At 34.5% G+C, this 22,460-nt stretch overlaps 2 protein-coding genes across 11 annotated transcripts in view; one reads left to right on the top strand and one right to left on the bottom strand.

Annotated features, from left to right (window-relative positions):
* Positions 1-1,201: 1,201 nt before the first annotated feature.
* On the bottom strand, positions 1,202-10,828 carry pelo (pelota mRNA surveillance and ribosome rescue factor). The gene is made up of 7 exons (XM_088258186.1): positions 10,672-10,828; positions 10,310-10,553; positions 8,298-8,552; positions 6,536-6,758; positions 4,808-5,000; positions 3,473-3,579; positions 1,202-1,674 (listed from the first exon to the last, which is right to left on the bottom strand). Exons 1-7 carry the CDS (start codon positions 10,710-10,712, stop codon positions 1,583-1,585), a joined length of 1,155 nt encoding a protein of 384 aa, XP_088114312.1. The 5' UTR covers positions 10,713-10,828; the 3' UTR covers positions 1,202-1,582.
* Positions 10,829-11,043: 215 nt separating this feature from the next.
* Positions 11,044-22,460, top strand: part of CLIP-190 (Cytoplasmic linker protein 190) — a 136,677-nt gene continuing 125,260 nt past the window's right edge. For 6 of the 10 annotated variants that reach the window (XM_088258176.1, XM_088258173.1, XM_088258175.1 and 3 more), the window contains exon 1: positions 11,044-11,195. The gene's annotated coding sequence lies outside the window, so the exon portion shown is untranslated. Of the gene's footprint in view, positions 11,338-22,460 lie in introns of all 10 variants that reach the window. The other 4 variants (XM_088258178.1, XM_088258174.1, XM_088258170.1 and 1 more) reach the window with 1 other exon arrangement.

The raw sequence follows: 22,460 nt of genomic DNA, 5'->3' as shown, positions 1-22,460 counted from the left end.
CTTGAATGTTTTTCGCAGATACTTTGTGGCATATTTTATAATATCTTTATAAAATTAATTAATGAAAACAAAGTTAATTTTATAAAGATATGTAGAGTTTGATTAAGATTTAATAGTAGGTTAGTAACAAGGTTTATTGCTTTCACAAGGGTCACAACCCTCAGTAATGAGGAATAAGATGGAGAAGAGATAAAGTTAATAAAATGTGCCGCAACGTATCAGCAATAATAATAAAAAGATCATTGTACACTCTGATATTCGCCATTCTGCCTAAATCCTTGGAAATTCTATGCACAGAGTATTTTAACAATGGCGTCCAAGTAGACCGACCCCAATGTATAAAAATGAAGTGCGAGGAAGGAAAAGAAGGATGAAAATGTGTGATAGATGTTCGAATGGTGAAATCAGGAAAGAGTACTAGTAAGAAAGGGTGATGAGATGGTTTGGACATGTGGAAGGTATGAGGTAAGAATGGTAAAACAAATGTATGAGAAGAAAGAGTTGGAAATAGAATTGGAGGAAATGATGAAATACTCAGAAAGCAAAAGGTATTACAAAATTCTCAAGAGATGGCAGTTTCATTTGTCAGTTCCAACGGGTTTAAATAAAAGATTTTTTTTTAAAACACTTGTATAGACCACATTGTCCGCCTCCGTAGTGTAATGGTCAGCATGCTCGGCTACCGTTCTGGAGGTCCCGGGTTCGATTCCCAAGGAGGGTTTAATAAATATAAGTGAGTTTTTCACTCTAATATTTATTCAATATTACACTGGACTGGTACCTGAAGTGGAGGGCTGATCACCTTTCCTTCATGTGTAATCGATCGAGATAACACTGCGTTTATATGAAGCAGTGCCCTATGCACCATTGGGGTGCGGTAAGGGATTTAATAGACCACATTTGAGCAAACACGACTAATTTCAAGAACTGCAGATGTTCTCGTAAATATGTAAAAATATAAACAGTTTGTATTTTCACCTGTAAATGAGAACATCTGTAGTTCTCCAAACTAGCCGAGTTTACATGAATTAACTCAAGTGTTAATTTTTTATATTTCAATCATGTGATTCCACAAAGTAAATGCAAAATCAATCAATAATATGAGATTGCTTGTTATAATATCCCATATAAACTTGTGTATTCCATTTTTCTCAATATGCGAATATGTAAGTGGCGAACGAAAATAACTCAAAAACAAATATTTCATGAAAAATTTAATATTTTATTATGTACAAACTACAATATTACATAAATTACAATATTTATTATACAACAATAATAATAAATTTCCATAGAAAAGCTACAAACTGTGAGGAATTCATAAATAGTAATAATATGTGAGGAAGTAGAGAGATCTGATAACATTTATACAAATTCGTAATATATTACGTAGCTCAGCCACCATATTTAATAATTATTATCACTAATGGTATATTTCATTTATCTACTTAGCCGACATTTTTAACGACGAGAATCGTAAGGATGAACCGTTTTTCATAAGTGTTTCGTGTCATTATTAAATAAATAATCATAACTTGGGTCAGTGAGATAAAACTTGACAATTGATAAAATTCCTAGAGTATTAGTTTGAATCACTGGCTTCTTCGTCGCTGTCTTCCAATTCGGGCATTGGGAATCTCAAGATTGCGGCGACACCTGTTAACTGCTCCAGTTCTGAAATTATAAATGATTGAATTCAAAATGGATACACATTAAAAGAAGAGTGAATATAAAGAAAATAAGAAATGGTATACTGAATTATAGATATATGTCTGCCTCTGGTGTAATAGTTTTAGCGTGTTTAGCTACCGTGCTGGGGGTCCGGGATTCGATTGCCAGGGGAGGGGTCAAATAAATGTGAGCGATTTTTTTCAGTGTAATATTTATTCAATATTACCCTGGACTGGTACGTGAAGTAAAGGCTGATCACCTTTCCTTCATGTGTTAACGATCAAGATAACTCTGCATTTATTTTATACAGTGCCCTATGCACCATCAGGTGCGGGTGAGGCTTTGAAGAAGATATAGATATATAAGTGATGGAAAAAGAATGTGGCATTTTTCACGATTCCCCAATAGATGGCATCAATTATACATAATTCAGAAAGCGCACACCGCAGCGACACCACTAAACATTTATTGGAAATGTAAACTTTGAGTATGTTAACATTGAATTGAGTGGTTGGGAGGCTGTTTGCGTTTGAAAATAGAGAAAAGTAATATTAAACAATTGTATTATATTTCTTAATATGTATTATTACAACAAAGGGGAGAACGTTGCGCAGGGCTGTGAAAAAAATGCACTGAAACCAGTTTTTTGACCAGAAACCACAGAAATTCTTTACTGATGGCATTGTGTCTCTAACCAAAAAACGGTGAAACATTGTCAATAATAATGGGACATATTTGGTTTGAATAAATTCATTTTCACACTATGTATAAGTGAAAACAAGTTTATGAACCAGTCCAATGATATTTGATCTAGTAACAAAGAAGTTTTTAATTAATGTTTTACTTAGTAAATACCACTATTTCTTAAAATCTACTGTGACACGTGTTTCGATGCATTTCGCATCATTTTCAAACACTGCATGTGAAGCTAATTCTAAATTTTAGAGTTGTGTCCTTGGGACGTTGAAGGTTGAAGAGGGGGTAGTAGCTGTTTCTTATTTTTATTCATTTATTAAAAAAATATATATTTCGTATCAGTGGGAACATAGACAATAGGGGGGAGGCTTTAGTCATTGTCATATTGTTAATTATGGGTTTATTGTTATTTATATTTTTATGAATTTCTATTGTTTAAAATGTTGCAGTTTATGGCTTTTCGTAATAATTATTTTTAGGATTTCTACGTTATTGTGGTTAAATTTGTGATCATTATCTATTAAATGGTTAGCGTATTCCGAGAAATTATCATTTCTCAAACATAGTTCACCTAAGTAAAACATTAATTAAAAATGGATAGATTTTACCGCAAAGTGACTGCCGAATCAAACAATGAAAGAAAATATGTATTAGGCTGGTTATCACACTCCGTATCCTAGCCTCATTCAGTTAAAATATTTTTTCACTATTGTCCGCCTCTGTAGTGTAATGGTCAGCTCGGCTACCGTTCTGGAGGTCCTGCGTTCGATTCCCAAGGGGGGTAAAATAAATTTAAGTGATTTTTTCACTGTAATATTTATTCAATAATACCCTGGACTGGTACCTGAAGCGGAGGGCTGATCACCTTTCCTTCATGTGTAAACGATCAACATAACACTGCGTTTATATGACGCAGTGCCCTATGCACCATTGGGGTGCGAATAAGGGTTATATTATTATTATTATTATTGTTTTTTGAAACATGGGTTTAGAGTGACAGTGATTCCTACAGAATATGATGACTTTCCTAAGAATTTGGCAAATATGAAAGTTGAGAAAGGCGGCACTATTTATTTTGGAATGGTAAAATGATAAAGCAACTTACGTTCTCCTGATATGTGCATGCTGGAGAATATTTTGACTTCTCCACCGGATTCTCTGACTGAATCCACAATGGATACATAATCTTTTCTCTCTTGAACATTCTGGCACCTAAAAATAATGTATTTAAAATCCCAGACAGCTTTGATAAGTTATTTATTGTTTCAGCATTAACTTTGTGGTAAGACATGTTACAATGATCAAAGAAAACACTTCGTTTTTTACCACTTGAGTTTTATTATAGACTACGTGTCTCAGAAGTTGAACTTCCATCATTCAGGTCTGTATAATAACTAAAATATAAAATATATAATTGTTCTATAAATAAGGAGAGGGGAAAGTAAGGGGAAGGGGTTAGTCAAGGGACGGAGTTTGAAAACAAAGGAAAAATGGAAAGCAATGGTGAAGAATTTTGAAACAATATATTATTCAATAAATTATTATTAGAATTCAGGTTTTTTTGGATTTCTAAATTTTCAAGATAATTCATAATTTGGCCTTTATATGGAACAAGGTGTAATAATTTTAATTTATGAGAGTGAAATGAGTGATTACCCCTTTCCCTTACTTTCCCCTCTCCTTATTTATAGAACAATTTTATATTTTAGTTATTATACAGACCTGAATGATGGAAGTTTAACTTCTGAAACATGTAGTCTATATATAATAAAACTCAAGTGGTAAAAAACGAAGTGTTTTCTTTAATCATTGTAGCTATGATAAGAATTACTTTTACTAACATAACTTCTCATTTCTGCAAAAATACAAACGGGACTACTCAGCGGTGATGATGATACTAAAAGTAACTAACCAACCATAACACCGCTTCCCAGCAGGGGTAGGAAGAGAGAATAGAACACCACAGTGTTCTGAATTTGCAAAAATTCTTCGCCTCTTATATATTCATGCATATCATCATACACACCCGCCGACTCCTGACCTGATCACTTTTGAGTAATTGAAATACTTGATCATGCCAAGTTTTTTCCGGTTTTTCTCTGCTTCAATTTCCAACTACAATCGCCTCATAAATCAATGTTACTATTGGTTGCAATATGGCACCTATAAGGACAATATCCAAATTTACTTGAATTATAAATAAAACGCTTCTTTTTTACGAATTGATTATTATATTTTATTTTTAATAACTAGTTTCGGAAGCATCTATAGTTTCCGAAACTAGTCGTTTCAAAAAATGTAAAACTCAAGTATTAAAAAAACCAGTGTTTTATTTATAATCTAATCATGTCTTACGACAAAGTGAATGCCGAAACAATAAATAACACATTTCTTTATTTTTACTTGTTTCCATTTTCGTCACATATCAATTTCAAATTACCTAAATAACTTATCAGATATGAGTAGGGTTTCAATAGCCTGCGCCTCGTTGGCTCTCTGGATGTGCTTCTTGCCGTAGAAGGCCTTGGCGGGTTCGCACTGTAGGGTCGTGTAGAAGGCCTCCAGAGCTCGGACTTCGCCGGAAGCCTTCGTGTCCGTCATCCGAGCCATCACTGCAGGGTCCTGGAGGACTTCTGCAAGATACAAAATGCACATTTATCACGCTCGCCAAAATCCGAGAAATGAAGACGACTAAAAATTTTAAAAATCGAATATTACAACAGTCCACTACGTGAGCGTAGCTAGGTAAAACGTCTAGTTTTCTTAAAATTTATATTTGTGTTCATATATTGTTTGAGATACAGGATTGAGGAGCATATTACGCTAAGATTCAAGCTGAAATCCCACTCAAACCATGGTACTGGAACTTATTTTTGTCTGGATCTACCATCTCGATGTTATGTCGCCCAAGATCTGGGCACTGCTCACTGCCTGTGCAAGATAAAGTGCGTTACATCACCATATTGCGAATGTGGACAAGATATAGGGGATGCAAACCATATGTTCTTTCAGTGTCCGCTCACAACCGAGAAGGGGAATTTCTAAATAGCTTAACACAGACAGGAATCCAACTCCCCAGTCAAGTATCCACCCTTCTTTCTGAACCTAATTCTAGAATTGCGGCCACAAATCCTAAAACGACAAAGCTATTAACACGTTGTCGGCGGGACACGGCATTTGCCGTTTTTCGCAGACTGTCGGTCAACTGCAGGACACGGCGAATGCCGTTTTTGTCGAAAACGGCAATATACGGGTTTGTTATCAGCGTGAAATAAAACGCGTTGAAGGGTAATCTGCTACCTGGGTGGTAGGCGACAGTCTGTTTACGTTATTTGAGATGCCTTGTCCGGATTGGCTAGTGTGTTGCTTGTAAAGGCATCCCCAGAAATCTAGAGTTTTTATGCGATCTCAATCTCAAGTTAAGTTTGAGTCATTTCACGTATTGGACTATTTTTCATACCGCTCGCACTGTTTTGTTTACTGTTTGGTGTGTTATTATTTGAATATATTAGCATTATATAGGGAATGATACCTCGGAGGGGAAGACTATTTTTTTATAGTTTACAATGCTTCTAAAATTGTGAAATACGGAATACTTAATTAAAAATTATGATTATAATTTATTTTTGATGATCAAATGTCATATATGATTTCTTTGAAAATTTCAATCGAAAATATTATTTGGTTTAGAAATTGTGTCAATTTTAAGAAAGCGATATATTTTTGCGCTAATCGCGAAAAACACCCACTATAGGCTAGAGTCTATTGTTCGAAGCGCCCGACTACAATGTGTTAAGATATATTATTTTGAGAAATAAAAAGACTTTGTTTTTTGATCAACTCACATTTTTTATTGACAACCAACTACCCCTGAAGAGGGCAACAACCTGTTGTTTAATTTATGACAAAACTAGTTGGTTGTTAATAAAAATGTGAGTGGATCAAAAAACAAAGTCTTTTTATTTCTCAAAATAATATCTCAATATGATCCACAAAGTCAATGCTTTCAATATTCAAAACAAGCTATTAAGAATTTAAACTATGAAAATTTTATTAACTGTGAATATTATGTATTTTGCTTGTAAATAAAAATAAGACTTGACACTGGCAGAAACATCCTCCCACTGGGTGACAAAAAAAAAAGTAAACATAAACAAGAACAATGTACCTTTCAGTGAATGTTTGAAGCCAGAAGATGAGTGGACCAACATAAATTTGCCCTTATTTTCCAAGAGCAGTTTATTGTCGGTTTTGACGGCCTGCTGGAACATGTACTCGAAGAACTGATCCCTCACGAAGCCGGGGGAAGCTAACAGGACGCACTTCACTACGCTGAAGTTGATATGTCTTAAGATAGCTTGCATCACAGATTCATAGAAACGTGTCAGGCCCTGGAGACAAATCGAGATTTTACATTAACACAATGTCACAATATTGTTTCTTACGTGTTTTTAACAATAAAATACAACTTACAACATTTTGAGTGTGTCCAAATATAAGAGTTTCTGCTTAATAAAAAGCTTCTTTACACCTCACCAAAAGATGTCTCTAGTGAAGTTCTAGTGATTCAAGAACAAGGTTTCTAAATTGGTTCATATATGTAGAACTTCCAAGAATTTGAGTAGTGTGGTTGTCAATAATGGGTAGAATTGGTGAATGTTACACGTGTGTAAAGTGATCACTTAAACCAGCCTATGACGGTCGTCAGCCCCGTAAATGCCCAGACTTCCATATTCTTCTTCATCTTTGATGAGATGTCAAAAAATAATATGAAAATACAACTTAGTAGACTCAAAAAAATCTGTGTTTGATTTAACAATTGCTAAGTGTTTGATGACAGCGATGTGTCAGATAAACCAAATTATCACTTGCAAATAATGTGCCAAGTTTATGGTAACAATAAAAACGAAGTACAGCTGTGTAGCCAGCGAGAGTGACAGATATTCTTCACCAGCTGTGAAAAAAAAAGGCTATAAAGCGTCGTTTTGGTGAGAAATCACCTCAAGGGAGCTTTATAATTTACAGTACAGTCAAACCTCGATATAACGGATTAATTGGGGGAGGTGACCGTTAAAGCCGAAAGACCTTAACATATCGCTCACTCCTTTCATGAATGTCATAAATCAAAAAAAGTCAATTTTCAGTTGTGCATGTTTTCGGAATGCCCAGAAAATGTACTATATCCCAGCAAAAGCGGCATATTTTTAACTTAATATTTACCCGCTACAGGGCAGGGCTTTTGCATTTTGAAGAAAAGGTATTATTTAATTATTTTTTTAAATATACCAAATATTTTTCAAATGGAGAAAAAACATTCAGGTTTTACCTAAAGAGTTCAATAAGTGGATTGATATTTATTTTTAATATATTGTATTATATTTTTAACTTTAAAAACGTCTCCTGAAAAATCAAATTTTTTGATTTATGACGTTCTTGAAAGGAGTGAGCGATATATAAAAATAAGTTAAAAATTAATCTTTTTTTTTCAATCATGAATACTGTATTTAGATATAAATAAACAATACAAAACACAAACAAAAAATTTTATATTGTCTTCAGACACTCATTGTGAAGTGACGTTGGTGTTTGATACCGACGCGGTTACTTTCGGTTACTAAACGTATGACATGATTATCATGGCCATGGCCACCAAAACTTGGTTACATGCAGTGACACTTTAAGCAAGTAAAATATGTACAGGATATTTTAATTTTTTTTTTAACTTTTGACCGGATATTTTGTCCATTATATCTGAAGTCCATTAAATAGAAGTTTTACTGTAATATGGTTATGCAATACAACCAATGTCGACGGATAAACGTGATAAGTGATAATTTGGATTTAACATGGTTACTATAGGTTGGTTGCTACTGCTGGCCAATAATTTTTGTACTAAAAGCATTCTGTACGTAATGCTTTGCGGCAATCACCTTCTCGTGCTGCTGGACATTTCCCTTCCTCTTGCGGGGGATGGACACGTCGACCTTGGAGCGCACGAGGGTCATGGAGGCGGTGATGAGGCACACAAAGGCGAGCCCCTCCTGCATGACCACGGCAGCCAGGTCAGCGTTCTGCATCACGTCGCACGCCATGTCCACGCGCTCCAGGGCCACCGAGTCCCACAGAGACTTGTGGAGGGTGAACTTGCGGTTCAGCTCCAGATCCAGGGTGTGGTACGCTCCCATCTGGAAATGTTAATACAGAAAATACAATTATAACTGCACATGTTATAACTATTACTTAACCAGTTATTGATAAACTTATAATTTTTTATTACAATTATAAATATAAATTCTTAAAAATAATATTACCAACAATTCGGCTGTCCAAACTCAAAACACAGTAAGGGACATTTTTCTTGTAGTACGTTTTTTTTTTGCATTTTTGGACTAAGTAGATTCTACTGAATCCAAAAATGCAAAAAAAACATACTACAAAAAAATGTCCCTTACCGTGTTTTAAGTTTGGACAGCCGAATTGTTTTTAGCTTTAAAACCTTATTCTCTAAAAAAATTGCCATGTCAATAAATTCTTCCTTTCCCAGAAAATAAATATAAGGGTACATACCAACATCCCCCATTAGCTACTGTTGTCTCCCATAAATTATTGCTGCACGTGTTAAAACTGCCACTTAGAATTGTATAGCTACATAAGGACCGTAGTCCATTTGATCTTCCCATTCATTTGATAACGCCCTAACAAGGCGAAACAATTGTCACAATATAAATTTTTTATGTGTTATTGTTAGTAAAATACAACTTAGTAGACTCAAAAAATCTGTGTTTGATGTAAAATTAATACATAAATTAAAATGGAGTTCTACAAATTAAACGCCAAATCAATAAATAAATTACTTAACCACTTAACAGTCGACTTTTGGTGAGAAAATTCATCAGTACAGGAAATCATCACCAAACAACTCGCAACAGGACTACCTGAGTTGGAATACGATTTGCCCGAGCAGCACTCATACTCATCAATGCTACATAAACTGTTTGCTGAGTCACACTCGGGATAAACTGGCAACTTATTAAAGAGTGTGCGAAGGGTGTTTATATACCCGAAGCCTACGCAATATGGTTTGGTATATTTAAAAAAATTACCATGCGTACGTAATACGATTAGTGTTATCCGGCAGGTACTCTGCGGCTCGTATTACGTACATTCAATGAGATAGAGGCAGTTAATCAAATTTATATCAAGCCATATTTTTCCAAAAATATTTCTCTGTTTCATTAATAATCATTTTGGCGAGAATATTTTTACGTAAAAGCAGAGGAAAACTTGGCACGATCAGGTATGTCAAACACTTGAAGCAGACAGGTCAGGAGTTGAAATAATCGGCGAGTATTTATGAGGAGATTAATGTATGTCGAAGAGGCAAAAAATGTTTGCAAAGACAGATTTTTTTTATGAGTCAAGGTATCTTGCATCCCTTATGTCACTGTGACCATATAAGGTCTATTGTGACCTGTGAACTCCCTCTGTATCATAGCTCACTCTCAAGACATACATGAGTCACAACCTGTCTTGGTGAAGCTTGGTAAAAGCTTCACCTTCTCGGAGTCCAGAAGGGGATCTCCAAGGATTTATTTATTTATTCCCGATGAGTAATTTCTATTTCTCATTTTGGGACATGGGATTAAGGTTAACAAGACTGGAACACAAATAATAAAGTAACAAAAAAGATTTTTTTTAAATAACCAAAACTAATACTAATACATGGCAAAATATAAAAACAATAAACAGGTATAATAAATAGGCATAAGAAGCATATTTAAAAGAAATAAATGACTTGACTTTGCTTGCGAGCGAGTGCGTCACAATTATAGACAGATTGGTGTGGTGTTCTATTATATTCTGTCTACCCCTGCGGCGTGAAGGTGATTTGGTTATTGGTTATATTTTTACCTCATAGGTGCAGTAAGATGAAAAACAATACCTTGACATACTGATTCTCCTGAATGTTCCTTCCTTTTAATCTCAGGACACACGCCTGGGTGTCAAAGTCAATATTTTCTACGTTTATCGTGAGGATAGTTCTAACTCTCGTGCTGGAAGAAGATCCCGTCGATGTTTCGTTTTGGACCTTTCTTATGGTCGAGCTGGTGACAACGTCGCCTTCGGATATAAGATTGAAGGCGTGCCACATATCCTCCGACTCCTCGGGGACAAGACCAATACTCCTAAAAGAACAATACAAACATTTTCATTCAGCAAACCTTTGGCCAGACGGATAAAACAATGTTGTTGGCATTCAATAACAAGTGACGCAAGTAAGGTTATAAAGTGCGGGACACTTACCCGTTGCCATCTTTTTCTAAATTCTTGAATATCAACTTCATCTTGAAGGATTTTTTTACCAAACTACGACAATATTGGCATTATGAGAGTTATATTTCTGCTATCGTCACGAGATGTACCTATTTTAAAAGCTCTGACAGATGGTCGACCATGTTGTAAATTATTGCCACATGTAAAAAAAAATATATGAGAGAATAAGATAAATCAAACACGATTTAATTATTAATTTTACGCCGAAATCAAACCGTTGCAATTAATTTTCAATTTTCAATTTTTTTACTTGCATTATTTTGTTCATTAAACATTTTAAAACCCGTTATTAAATATTTTGACATGTCAGAAAAGTACATTTTTACTATATGCCACACTGGTGATATGGCTGTCAGTGGCATTTGGAACTAAATGTAATTTTGCCATATTTGGTATATTTTTAAACGTTGTGTTGTGTTTATGTGTCAGAATTTGAGTGTTTCTATAATTTCCGGGTTTATTTGTTCATATTTACCAAAGTTATAATAATACAAGTAATTATCAGTATATTGTGCGATACGTGCATTTTAAATGATTTTTTCGTTTTTATTTTCCAAAAAACTTAGGAACACATGACTGGCGTGTTGACATAACTTTGAATGCACGGATTCTAATTCTTAATTTAAATTAATTTAGGTAAGTTTCAAATTATTTTATTATTGCCATTATGCAAACTTTATTAAATAAAAATTTCATTGATCAATTTTACTGGCATTGATAAAAATAATAATTACTCATTAATAATTTTTTATTTATTTTTTTACCTTTCTGTATATGGGATATTTATTATATGATAAAATATTTTTTTATTAAATATGGACACGTTAAAAAATATATGCTCTAGTTTCGTTAACCGTTACGGTTATGCATCATTTTATAATTATTATTATTATTTAACGTATTTACCTGAGTAGCTACCTGTTTGACCAGTACTTAAAACTATTATTTATTAGTTATTTTATGAGTCATACTGAGATTGTAATAATATAATATTTTAAACAATTTTTTTACCGTTATTGCAATGTTCGGGATCGTACATCCATATATACCTGTACAACTTTCTTTATTTATGATATTAATTTTAATATTATATGCTCTACATAAATTTCTATTATTATTTATATTTCCGTTATTATAACATTTCGTACCTACTTAACATTGTCGAATATAAAATAAGAAAATCATTTTGGAGCGGGCCAATGATGCTCAAAGAATTCTTTTTTTTTCTAGGTCAAATTTGTAGTAGGTACATTTACTTTTTTTCCGTGAAAGGGTCTATTTTTTCTACATTTACTTTTTTTCCGTGAAAGGGTCTATTTTTTTCTTTATAAGTCATATGATTATTACTTACCATAAATCAGGGTAGCCAAACTTTTAAGCAGTAGACGTTTCAACCAGCTCAGAAATGTCATGTTTTTTAAAGCCTTAACTACATACCTTAGACAAGTTTTTCAAGAATTTTGAACTTTTAAATACATTTAAGTATGTATTCGTATTACATCTGGTAGTTTTCTCTTCCATTGTTGTCCGTTTCTTTCGTGTTTCATCTTCATTCTAATGATAATCGTAATTCTAAAGATCAGACGTTTTGTTACTTCGTAAAGCGGTTCAACGCCTCTTAGCGTTGTAATTTAAACTATTTGTCCCTCCTTACCAGACCCTGACGGAGCTAGACGAAGAGTCTTAAAGTGAGTTCACACTTAGACAATGTACAGCACAAAAGGCGGGAAACGGAACTAACTATACAATAAAATGGCGGGGAACATACTAAAATTTTCGTGTATAAACCTAGATTAGGCATTGTTTAGTTGTCGATATTTTAAAGGATTTGATCTATATTCGCGGAAAATCAGCAGATGTGATCTTCTTTTATACATATTTCTCAACACACTGACTCACCGGAATTGCTGGAACGTATATGTTTTAGAGTTCCCAGTCGAATCATCAGGGCAACTGACACCTTAGGACTTCTCACGAGTAGAACAAACTCTAAATTAAGTTCCTATATTTATCGTTCATCAAAATTGGTTAACGATAAATTCGACATTGTCAGCGCTATGACCACTAACATTGTAAATCGTCATTGATATCGTGGTGTCCCCTTGTTTGGTACAATTTTTCTTTAACTTGAGCCTGGATCTTTTCCTATTCCTCCCTCCCTTCCCTCATCTAGGTATTTTCACAAATTTACAAATGTGGAAATTTGTTATTGGAACAGTACAAGTATTTTTTTTTTGTAATAGTCGTTTATGTGAATGATCTGATGTAACTGTTCCGTAAAATTCCCAAATAAAATAAAATAATTAAAAATAAGTGTCCCAGCCATTGCTGCTGTTCTTCTTTATCAAAACTAAAACTTACCTCTTAATAATGTTCTTCTAATTTTAATTACTCGACAAAAACCAAGTGCCGTCTCTTTAACGCCTGCATCCTAACAGTGCTGCTGTACAGATGTGAGTCCGTGGCACCTCACCAAAGCTCAAAGCAAGAAACTAGCAAGTTTTGAAAATAGGTGCCTGAGGCGAATACTGGGTGTAAAGTGGTATGACTTCGTCACGAATGTGAGGAGAAGAACCCAACAGCCCCTCATACTGGAAGTCCTGAAGAGGAGAAGGTGGACATGGTTGGGACGTGTCCTTAGCCACCTGAGGGCATCAACCCCTCATGTTTCTTCTTCCAACCCCGAGGATACCGGCGCCCCGGAAGGCCGCAGACGACCATTCACCGACTATACTCAACAGAACTTAGAGACGCCAGACTGACCTGGGAGGAAGCCAAGGAGATGGCGCGTGACAGAGTGACTTAGAGACGTCTCGTGTTAGCCATATGCTCCACCTAGGGAGCGAACATGGATAAAAAAGAAAGAATATTAATTATAAAAATATATGTATAAATAAAAGCCACGCCGGGATAGCCTTACGTGCTCAATACACTCACTGCACATTATGTAACATTTCATTCCGCATACTACTAGCTTCAATTACAAATACAATCCATCCATGAAAAATTCTAAAATCAATACATTTTTTTAGTTCTCCACATTCCGTTCACTTTCATAAAGACTTCCGCCATAAAATAATTTCAAATAAATCATGTTTTGTTTAAATGTCAGGGATTTTTCCATGCATACATGAATAATATATAAAAATTTAAATTTCCTCTAGTTTTTCACCGATTGCTTTGAAATTTTGACAGAACCTTGCTTACGAATATGCGCGTGTCTTGTCTATGTAAATAACGTTGTAAATGTTAGTTTGTTCAAAATCTCAAATCTCCTATAGTTGTTCACCGATTGCTTTGAAATTTAGACTCAACGTTGATTTGAAAACCTGTGACGGGTGTTTATGTTGCCATCTATTGAACGTAACAGCAACTTACGCAATACTTAACATTGCATATGGCGGACATCATGCGTCTTGACATCTCGGCTGTCCAAACATAAAACACAGTAAGAGATATTTTTTAGTAGTACGTTTTTTACTAGTAGTTTTTACTAAGTAGAATCTACTTTGTCCAAAAATTCAAAAAAAAGTACTACAAAAAAATGTCCCTTACTGTGTTTTGAGTTTGGACAGCTGATCTGCTGCTTTGTTGTTTCATAGACTTTCATTGCTTCACAAGCATTGCGGAATTAAACAAATTAGAAATGTGTGCTTTCTATTATCTTTCTTTTCGATTCAACCAGAGTGAGCCACAGTAAAGCGTGGCCGCATAAAGCTAGTCTTCTTCTTCTAACCCTCCCTGCACCCAATGGTGCATAGGGCACCGCATCATATCGACGCAATATTATCTTAATCCTTACTTACATGAAGGCAAGGTGATCACTCCTGCGATATAGGGACCAGTCCCGGGCAATATTTAATAAATATTAGGGTGTAAAATCACAAAAAAAAAATACTTTAATTTAGGGACTTACCTTTACACCACGAAGGCAGATAAAAAAGCCAGTAGTTGGTGTTCAATGAAACGTAATACTTATGTACTTGATACTTATGTCAAGTGATCACTTAAACCAGCCTATGACGGTCGTCAGCCCCGTAAATACCCAGACTTCCACAATCTTCTTCATCTCTGATGAGATGTCAAAAAATAATGGTTAATACTATTCCTATGATCAAATAAAATGATCAAATAAAATCGTAAATACCCAGACTTCCACAATCTTCTTCATCTCTGATGAGATGTCAAAAAATAATGGTTAATACTATTCCTATGATCAAATAAAATGATTAAAGAAAACACTTCGTTTTTTACCACTTGAGTTTTATTATAGACTACATGTTTCAGAAGTTAAACTTCCATCATTCAGGTCTGTATAATAACTGAAATATAAAATATAAAATTGTTCTATAAATAAGGAGAGGGGAAAGTAAGGGGAAGGGGTTAGTCAAGGGACGGAGTTTGAAAACAAAGGAAAAATGGAAAGCAATGGTGAAGAATTTTGAAACAATATATTATTTAATAAATTATTATTAGAATTCAGGTTTTTTTGGATTTCTAAATTCTCAAGATAATTCATAATTTGGCCTTTATATGGAACAAGGTGTAATAATTTTAATTTATGAGAGTTTATTTATGTTTCAGAAGTTAAACTTCCATCATTCAGGTCTGTTAATACTATTCCAATGATCAAATAACCGGCCCTAAGTGTTTCTTAAATCGTGTATGTAATGACATAATCTTGTCTCACTTAAAATTTTACGCAGTTGCAAATTGATAAATATTTACATACATCAAGTATCTGTGACGCACACAGTGCCTTCGTCGTTTTTATCACTTCAATGATTTAATATAAAGATTTTCAATATTATTAATATTTAAAGCATTTACTTTGTGGTTAGTCATTTTTACTTATTTATTTTTTTACAAAAATGTTAATAAAATTAGTATATAACCACTCACCGAGATTTTTACGTCTACCGGTTTCGAGACGTACCCGTCTCTTCGTCAGGACAATCACTAACACAGCATGCAAACAATACTACCCTTCACCACCATAGCACCATTTACACACTCAAAACTACACAAAATGTCTAACACATGCGATTTTTGGTCGACCCGAAGACCAACATGCACTATAGTTTTCAATACAGACATGCGTTACGAGCCGAGGTTAAACGTACATGTACGTTAGGTACATGCCGAGGTTAAACATACAATGTAGATTGAATTCAGTCGAAAAGCGATCTCTCAGAAGAATGTACGACAAAAGATGTGTGATAGATGTTCGAACGGTGAAATAAATTTTTTGATACCTTAATTACCTCCGCCTCCGTAGTGTAATGGTCAGCACGCTCGGCTACCGTTCTGGAGGACCCGGGTTCGATTCCCAGGGGGGGTGAAATAAATATGAGTGATTTTTTCACTGTAATATTTATTCAATATTACCCTGGACTGGTACCTGAAGCGGAGGGCTGATCACCTTTCCTTCATGTGTAAACGATCAAGATAACACCGCGTTTATATGACGCAGTGTTCTATGCACCATTGGGGTGCGGATAAGGGTTTTATTATTATTACTTACCTTGTTTATTATTTACAAGGTTTATAGATCATTGGATTTTTCTTCTAGCTTGAAACATGTTTTTTTTAATTGTACTTGTTTTAAAAAAAAGTTATGAACCTTTTCTTGAATATTTGTCGCAGATACTGTGTGGCACATTTTATAAACTTTATAAAATAAAACAACTTTCTTTTAACCACGTTTTATTGGTGCACTTTTTCCAACCGGTTTCGACGAGAACCTTGTCATCATCAGAGTTTATGTACTAATTCTAAAACATTGAAATACTCATAGTTAGGTTATAGTTAATTACCCTTCCCTTACGATACCAAAAACTTAAAACAAAGTAGTTTATACACTATCCAATGTATGACATATCGCTAACTCCTTTCAAGATCGTCATAAATCAAAAAAACTTGATTTTTCAGCAGAACGTTTTTAATGTTTAAAAATAAAATACAATGTATTAAAAATAAATATCAAGCCACTTATTGAACTTTTTACTATGCAACAGATCTTTTTAGGTAAAACCAGAAGGTTTTTTCTCCATTTGAAAAATATTTAGTATATTTAAAAAAATAATTAAACAATAACTTTTCTTCAAAATGCAAAAACCACACTTTCTGCCCTGTAGCGGGTAAATATTAAGTTAAAAATATGCCTCTTTTGCTGGGATATAGTACATTTTCTGGGCATTCCGAAAACATCTATAATTGAAAATTGGCGATTTTTGATTTATGACGTTCTTGAAAGGAGTGAGCGATATCAGTTCTGTCCGAAACGTGACATCACGACTTGGCAATTTTTCTTGAACACCTTGCGAGTTGAAAGTTGGTCGTGGAGTTAACGCTCTCCAGGCGGAAGCCAGCTAGCTATCCACAGTCTTGGCTCAACATCCTGCCGCCTTCATTGTTTTGTATTCCGTTCGTTTTGTTTTGTTGTTCATAGTTCCGCTGTCTCATTAAGGCGGTTTAATCAATAGCTCGCAACGTAATTTTCTTCAAACCTATTTTATTTATTGTTTCGGCTTTAACTTTGTGGTAAGACATGTTACAATGATTAAAGAAAACACTTCGTTTTTTACCACTTGAGTTTAATTATAGACTACATGTTTCAGAAGTTAAACTTCCATCATTCAGGTCTGTATAGTAACTAAAATATAAAATATAAAATTTTTCTATAAATAAGGAGAGGGGAAAGTAAGGGGAAGGGGTTAGTCAAGGGACGGAGTTTGAAAACAAAGGAAAAATGGAAAGCAATGGTGAAGAATTTTGAAACAACATATTATTTAAACCTATTAACATTTAACGTTTTTGAATTGTTTGTTTAAACTAACGTTTTTGTATTGAAAAAACTAAGTTTTTCTTCGAAATAAATATATATAATTTTGTAAAAAACGTCATTGAAAGATAAGTAGTTAAAAAAAAAAAAATTCCAATATATTTTGTACGTCCACCTCCGTGGTCAGCACGCTCGACTACCATTATGGAGGTCCCGGGATCGATTCTCGGGGGGGAGGGGTCAAATAAATACAAGTGATTTTTTCACTCTATTTATTCAATATAACCCAGGACTGGTACCTGAAGTAAAGGGCTGATCACCTTTCCTTCATGTCTTAACGATCAAGATGACATTGCGTTTATATAGTGCCCTATGCAACATTGGGGTGCAAATAAGGGTTTGAATTGAAATTGAAATTATTTTAAATACATATCGTAGTCATACAGGAGAAAGTGACAAAGTGCAGTTTTTACAAAAACGTGATTATTAGAAACAAAAATAAGTGATTTTTTCACTGTAATATTTATTCAATATTACCCTGGAGGGCACTTATTAAATTTGACTTGGCTCGGCGAGCCCCTTGTTAAATTAAGTACATTTTTTTACAGTGGAAAAAAATAATTTTTAACAAATAAAACAGCTGTGTGCGAGAATATCTCAAATTAACTTTTCTATGCTGTGCGTATTAAGTATTTTTTTTTAATTATGATGTATTTTGGATAGTTAAAACAAAGTTATACACCTGCCCCCACCTCCTTCCCTCCACCCGCGAGACCCTTGTTAGAAAATTGACAACCCACCCCTGTATGGCAGGTCGTAAACCCTGTAAACATATTATTGAGACTTCCATATCTATGTTGAGATGCCAATAAAGCAATATCGAGTTATCTCCAGCCGCTATATTTATGTATATCGCTCACTCCTTTCAAGAACGTCATAAATCAAAAATCGTCAATTTTCAGTTGTGCATGTTTTCGGAATGCCCAGAAAATGTACTATATCACAGCAAAAGCGGCATATTTTTAACTCAATATTTACCCGCTACAGGGTAGAAAGTGTTGTTTTTGCATTTCGAAGAAAAGGTATTGTTTAATTTTTTTTTTTTTTAAATATACTAAATATTTTTCAAATGGAGAAAAAACCTTCAGGTTTTACCTAAAAAGATCTGTTGCACAGTAAAAAGTTCAATAAGTGGCTTCATATTTCGTAGTCAAACAGGAGAAAGTGACCAAATGCATTTCTTACAAAAACGTGATCATTGACTATTTGATATCTTACTGGCTTAATACTGCCCTGAAAAAAATCCCAAAGGATTTTAAACTTGTAAGTATAATATATTGACTTGTCAAAAATGACTAACTGCATTGATGTTTATTTTCTTGCCAAGCAAAAGTGACATAAATGGCCCTCCTGAATCTATTATATTTTGTTAGTTAGTCACTTTCTCCTGTACGACTACGATTTATTTTTAAAACATTGTATTATATTTTTAAACTTTAAAGACGTTCTCCTGAAAAATTAAGTTTTTTGATTTATGACGTTCTTGAAAGGAGTGAGCGATATACTCAATTCTGTTCCGACATCGTTGAAGCCAGCAGTCTGGTTGAATATTTTACAATCAGTAAGTAAATATGCGCCCGATTTAAATATGTGTTTAGCGATAAAAATCACATATTGTACGTACTAACTGTATACGCTACAGTTATCGTAGTTTTCGTTGTGGTAGAAACTTTTATCTGAAATCGCTGTAATGTTTATCTAGATCTTTTAAGGTGGAACGACCTTTTAACTAACTAACTAACCATCATCCCGCTTCACCGTTGGGTAGTCAGAAAGAATACAACGCCACACCCCTACAAACATTTTTAGCTTATATTATTTTTTGACATCAAATCAAAGATGAAGAAGAATATGAATGTTACGGGGCTGACGACCGTCATAGGCTGGTTTAAGTTTTGAGTTTTATTTAAACCAGCCTATGACGGTCGTCAGCCCCGTAAACGCCCAGACTTCCATATTCTTCTTCATCTTTGATGAGATGTCAAAAAAATCATATGAAAATAACTCCTGTAATTGGAGATATTCCAGATTTTGTGAACAAGTATTTGGACACACTAAAAATGTTATAATTTTTTGCTTATTTTATTTGCAAATTTAACTAAACGGTTACATAAATTCAATAATAACGGGTGACACAAAACTGGTACATATTTGTACCATTCCAGTTACAAAATTTCGCATTCTGTAAGTTAGTGAAAATACCTGGAATAGGGACAGGAGGGAGGAAAAGGGGAAAAGGGAATGATCAAAGCTCATGTCAAAGACAAATCGACGTGCCCTACGTAAAGTGCTCTAACTACATTTTTGTATATTTTTAGATATTTGGTGTACGTTATCAACTGACCGTTATCTACTAATATAAACAAACAAAAAAATGTATAAAATAAATTACGCCTAGTTTTCAGGCGTATAAGACACTATCTACATCGAATTTTCGACAGGAACTGAACTCCTAAAATGCTAACCACTTAATTTTAAGACATAAAGTTCTAATTTTAAGACATGAAGTTCTAATTTTAAGACATAAAGTTCTAATTTTAAGACATAAAGTTCTAATTTTAAGACATAAAGTTCTAAGACATAAAGTTTTAAAAAGGATTTGATACATTATTTTATATGTTTTTGAATGTATAATACTAGTTTAGAATTTCAGATAAAAACGTTAACTAATTTTTTTAAAAAGTATCAGATTTGCAGATAGAGTACTTTACGTAGGGGCCGTCGAAATTATGTGACAAGAGGGACACACTACTATATAAATGTCGATTTAATATGTACAGGTCGTAAGTCCTGTAAGTACCCTGACTTCTATGTCCTTCTTCATCTGGGTTGAGTTGTCAATGACTGGAGAGACTAATGTGCATTAATTCTAGTCGTTACACCCCTAATTGGCTGTGATTGATATCAATTCGCAGTTTATTTAAATTTAAAAGACATCAATTTGATTATAATATGCTAATCGGACTTGTTTCCAAACGATTTATGATATGTTAACTATCCAACGCACGACGTATCAGTTCTTTATACAGGGCCATCGAAAAATAATGCGTCTTCCACATTCATACGTATACGCTGATTATTCCGACTCGTGACTTGACCACTTTCAAGTATTTTTAAAAAATATTTTTTCTGTGTTTTTATTATTTACACAAATATTTCAATTTCATACTATTTCTGTGAGCCATATTAGAAATAGGTATCAAATGAAATACTTGGATCAAGTTTTTTTTTTACTTTTTTTTTGCAATACTCGTATAATTTGATATCACTGATCTGTCGAATTACAAAATAATAAAACAATACAAACCACCACTTGCAGTGCCCTATGCACCATTTGGTGTTAATGTAGGTCAGAAAAAGAAGAGGATTGTTAGTACATCGCCACGCAGCGCCCTATGCACCATTTGGTGCGGATGTAGGTCAGAAGGAGAAGAAGAAAACTTAGTAATTCTGCAGTTAGTACATCGCCTTGCGTTGCCCTATCCACCATTTGATTAGGATGTAGGTCAGGAAAAGAAGAATAATGAGTCATTCTGCAGTTGGTACATCGCATTCCAGACGCTCCACGCGGATTTGACAGGTTCAAAACAAGATGCTGAATTCTCCATCTCTATTCTAATCCAGTACACCCATTGACCGTGGGATAAATTCTGGACTCCGCGGACTATTTACGTCGGGTCCCGAATTCGCCGGCACAAAGATCGCGAAAGTATTACGCGGTCACGTGTCCCGGCGCAACAGGCTGACGTAACTGTTGGCCCATCTCCAGTACTCGCTGTCCTGATCACTGAAAATAAAACTCCTCCACCAGTTGTTCCCCTTCCGCTGTTCCGCATCCGTCGGTCGTTCCCCATCACGTAAATCGGCTCTTTGTTTATTATGGCCAGATCCGAATGTCTGGTGCGCAGACGCCTCCACGGCCCCGACCAGCGCAACTGAAATCGTTGAGCACGAGACCCTTTGACCCTTTAGAATGGTGTTACTGTATCTCCATTCGCATTTGTTTCAGGTACGTACATCGAAGATCGTAATTGGAGCAGTCTCGTCTCGGGATGCCCACTGCCCACAGTTCCGCGACAGACTGACTACCTCGTAGAGCGTTATTGATGTGTGTCTCACGATACGTACGATAGTACGAACACCCGCTACGACATTTCCTAGTGCTCTGATGGTCTTATGTTCAGTTTCCAGTGCGTTCGGTAAAATAACAGCGTCGCGATCAGTGTCTGTTATTAAAGAGCTTCAATCCATGTATCTTTAGTGCGTTTTTACGATGTTTAAAGAGCAATCGATATGTTTTTAGTGCGTTTTTATGATGCTTAAAGAGCAATCGATGTGTTTCTAGTGCGTTTTTACGATATTGAAAGAGCAATCGATATGTTTTTATTGCGTTTTTATGATGTTTAAAGAGCAATCGATGCGTTTTTAGTGCGTTTTTACGATGTTTAAAGAGCTATCATTGTTTAATTAGTGCGTTTTACGATGTTTAAAGGGCAATCGAAGTGTTTTTAGTGCATTTTTACGATATTTAAAGAACAATCGACGTGTTGTTAGTGCGTTTTTTACGATATTGTTGACCAGCGACCCATTGAATATTTACGAAACAAATAATCACTTGTATATGACTAGTTTTGAGATTATTTTCGTAGACACTACTTGTTCCCTAAACTATAGATGTTATCATTAACAGGTCAGAATACAAGTATGTACTTGTTATGAGAACATCTTCAGTTCTCGAAACTAGTACTATCTATTATTGTAAAAATAAGCTCAAAAGCGGTCTTATACAATTGCTTAATTGTTCATTTTTATATCGTTATGTTATTATTCACAAAGTTAAAAGTAACTAATCAATAAATGATATGAATTTCATCAATTGATTCGGCAGTCACTTTGCGTTAAAATAAATCCATTT

The sequence above is a fragment of the Brachycentrus maculatus genome, unplaced genomic scaffold, assembly GCF_059751285.1.
Source record: "Brachycentrus maculatus isolate JH-2025_06_01 unplaced genomic scaffold, ASM5975128v1 h1tg000091l, whole genome shotgun sequence".
Classification (NCBI taxonomy): Eukaryota; Metazoa; Arthropoda; class Insecta; order Trichoptera; family Brachycentridae; genus Brachycentrus; species Brachycentrus maculatus.
This window is presented reverse-complemented; position numbering and strand designations above follow the sequence as displayed.

Excerpts from the sequence above, each read along its gene's own strand:
- pelo (XM_088258186.1), bottom strand. The coding sequence starts at position 10,712 with ATGAAGTTGATATTCAAGAATTTAGAAAAAGATGGCAACGG. Across the intron at positions 10,554-10,671 it reads TTAGAAAAAGATGGCAACGG|GAGTATTGGTCTTGTCCCCG; the intron begins GTAAGTGTCCCG and ends TTGTTCTTTTAG. Across the intron at positions 1,675-3,472 it reads CATGCACATATCAGGAGAAC|AACTGGAGCAGTTAACAGGT; the intron begins GTAAGTTGCTTT and ends TTATAATTTCAG.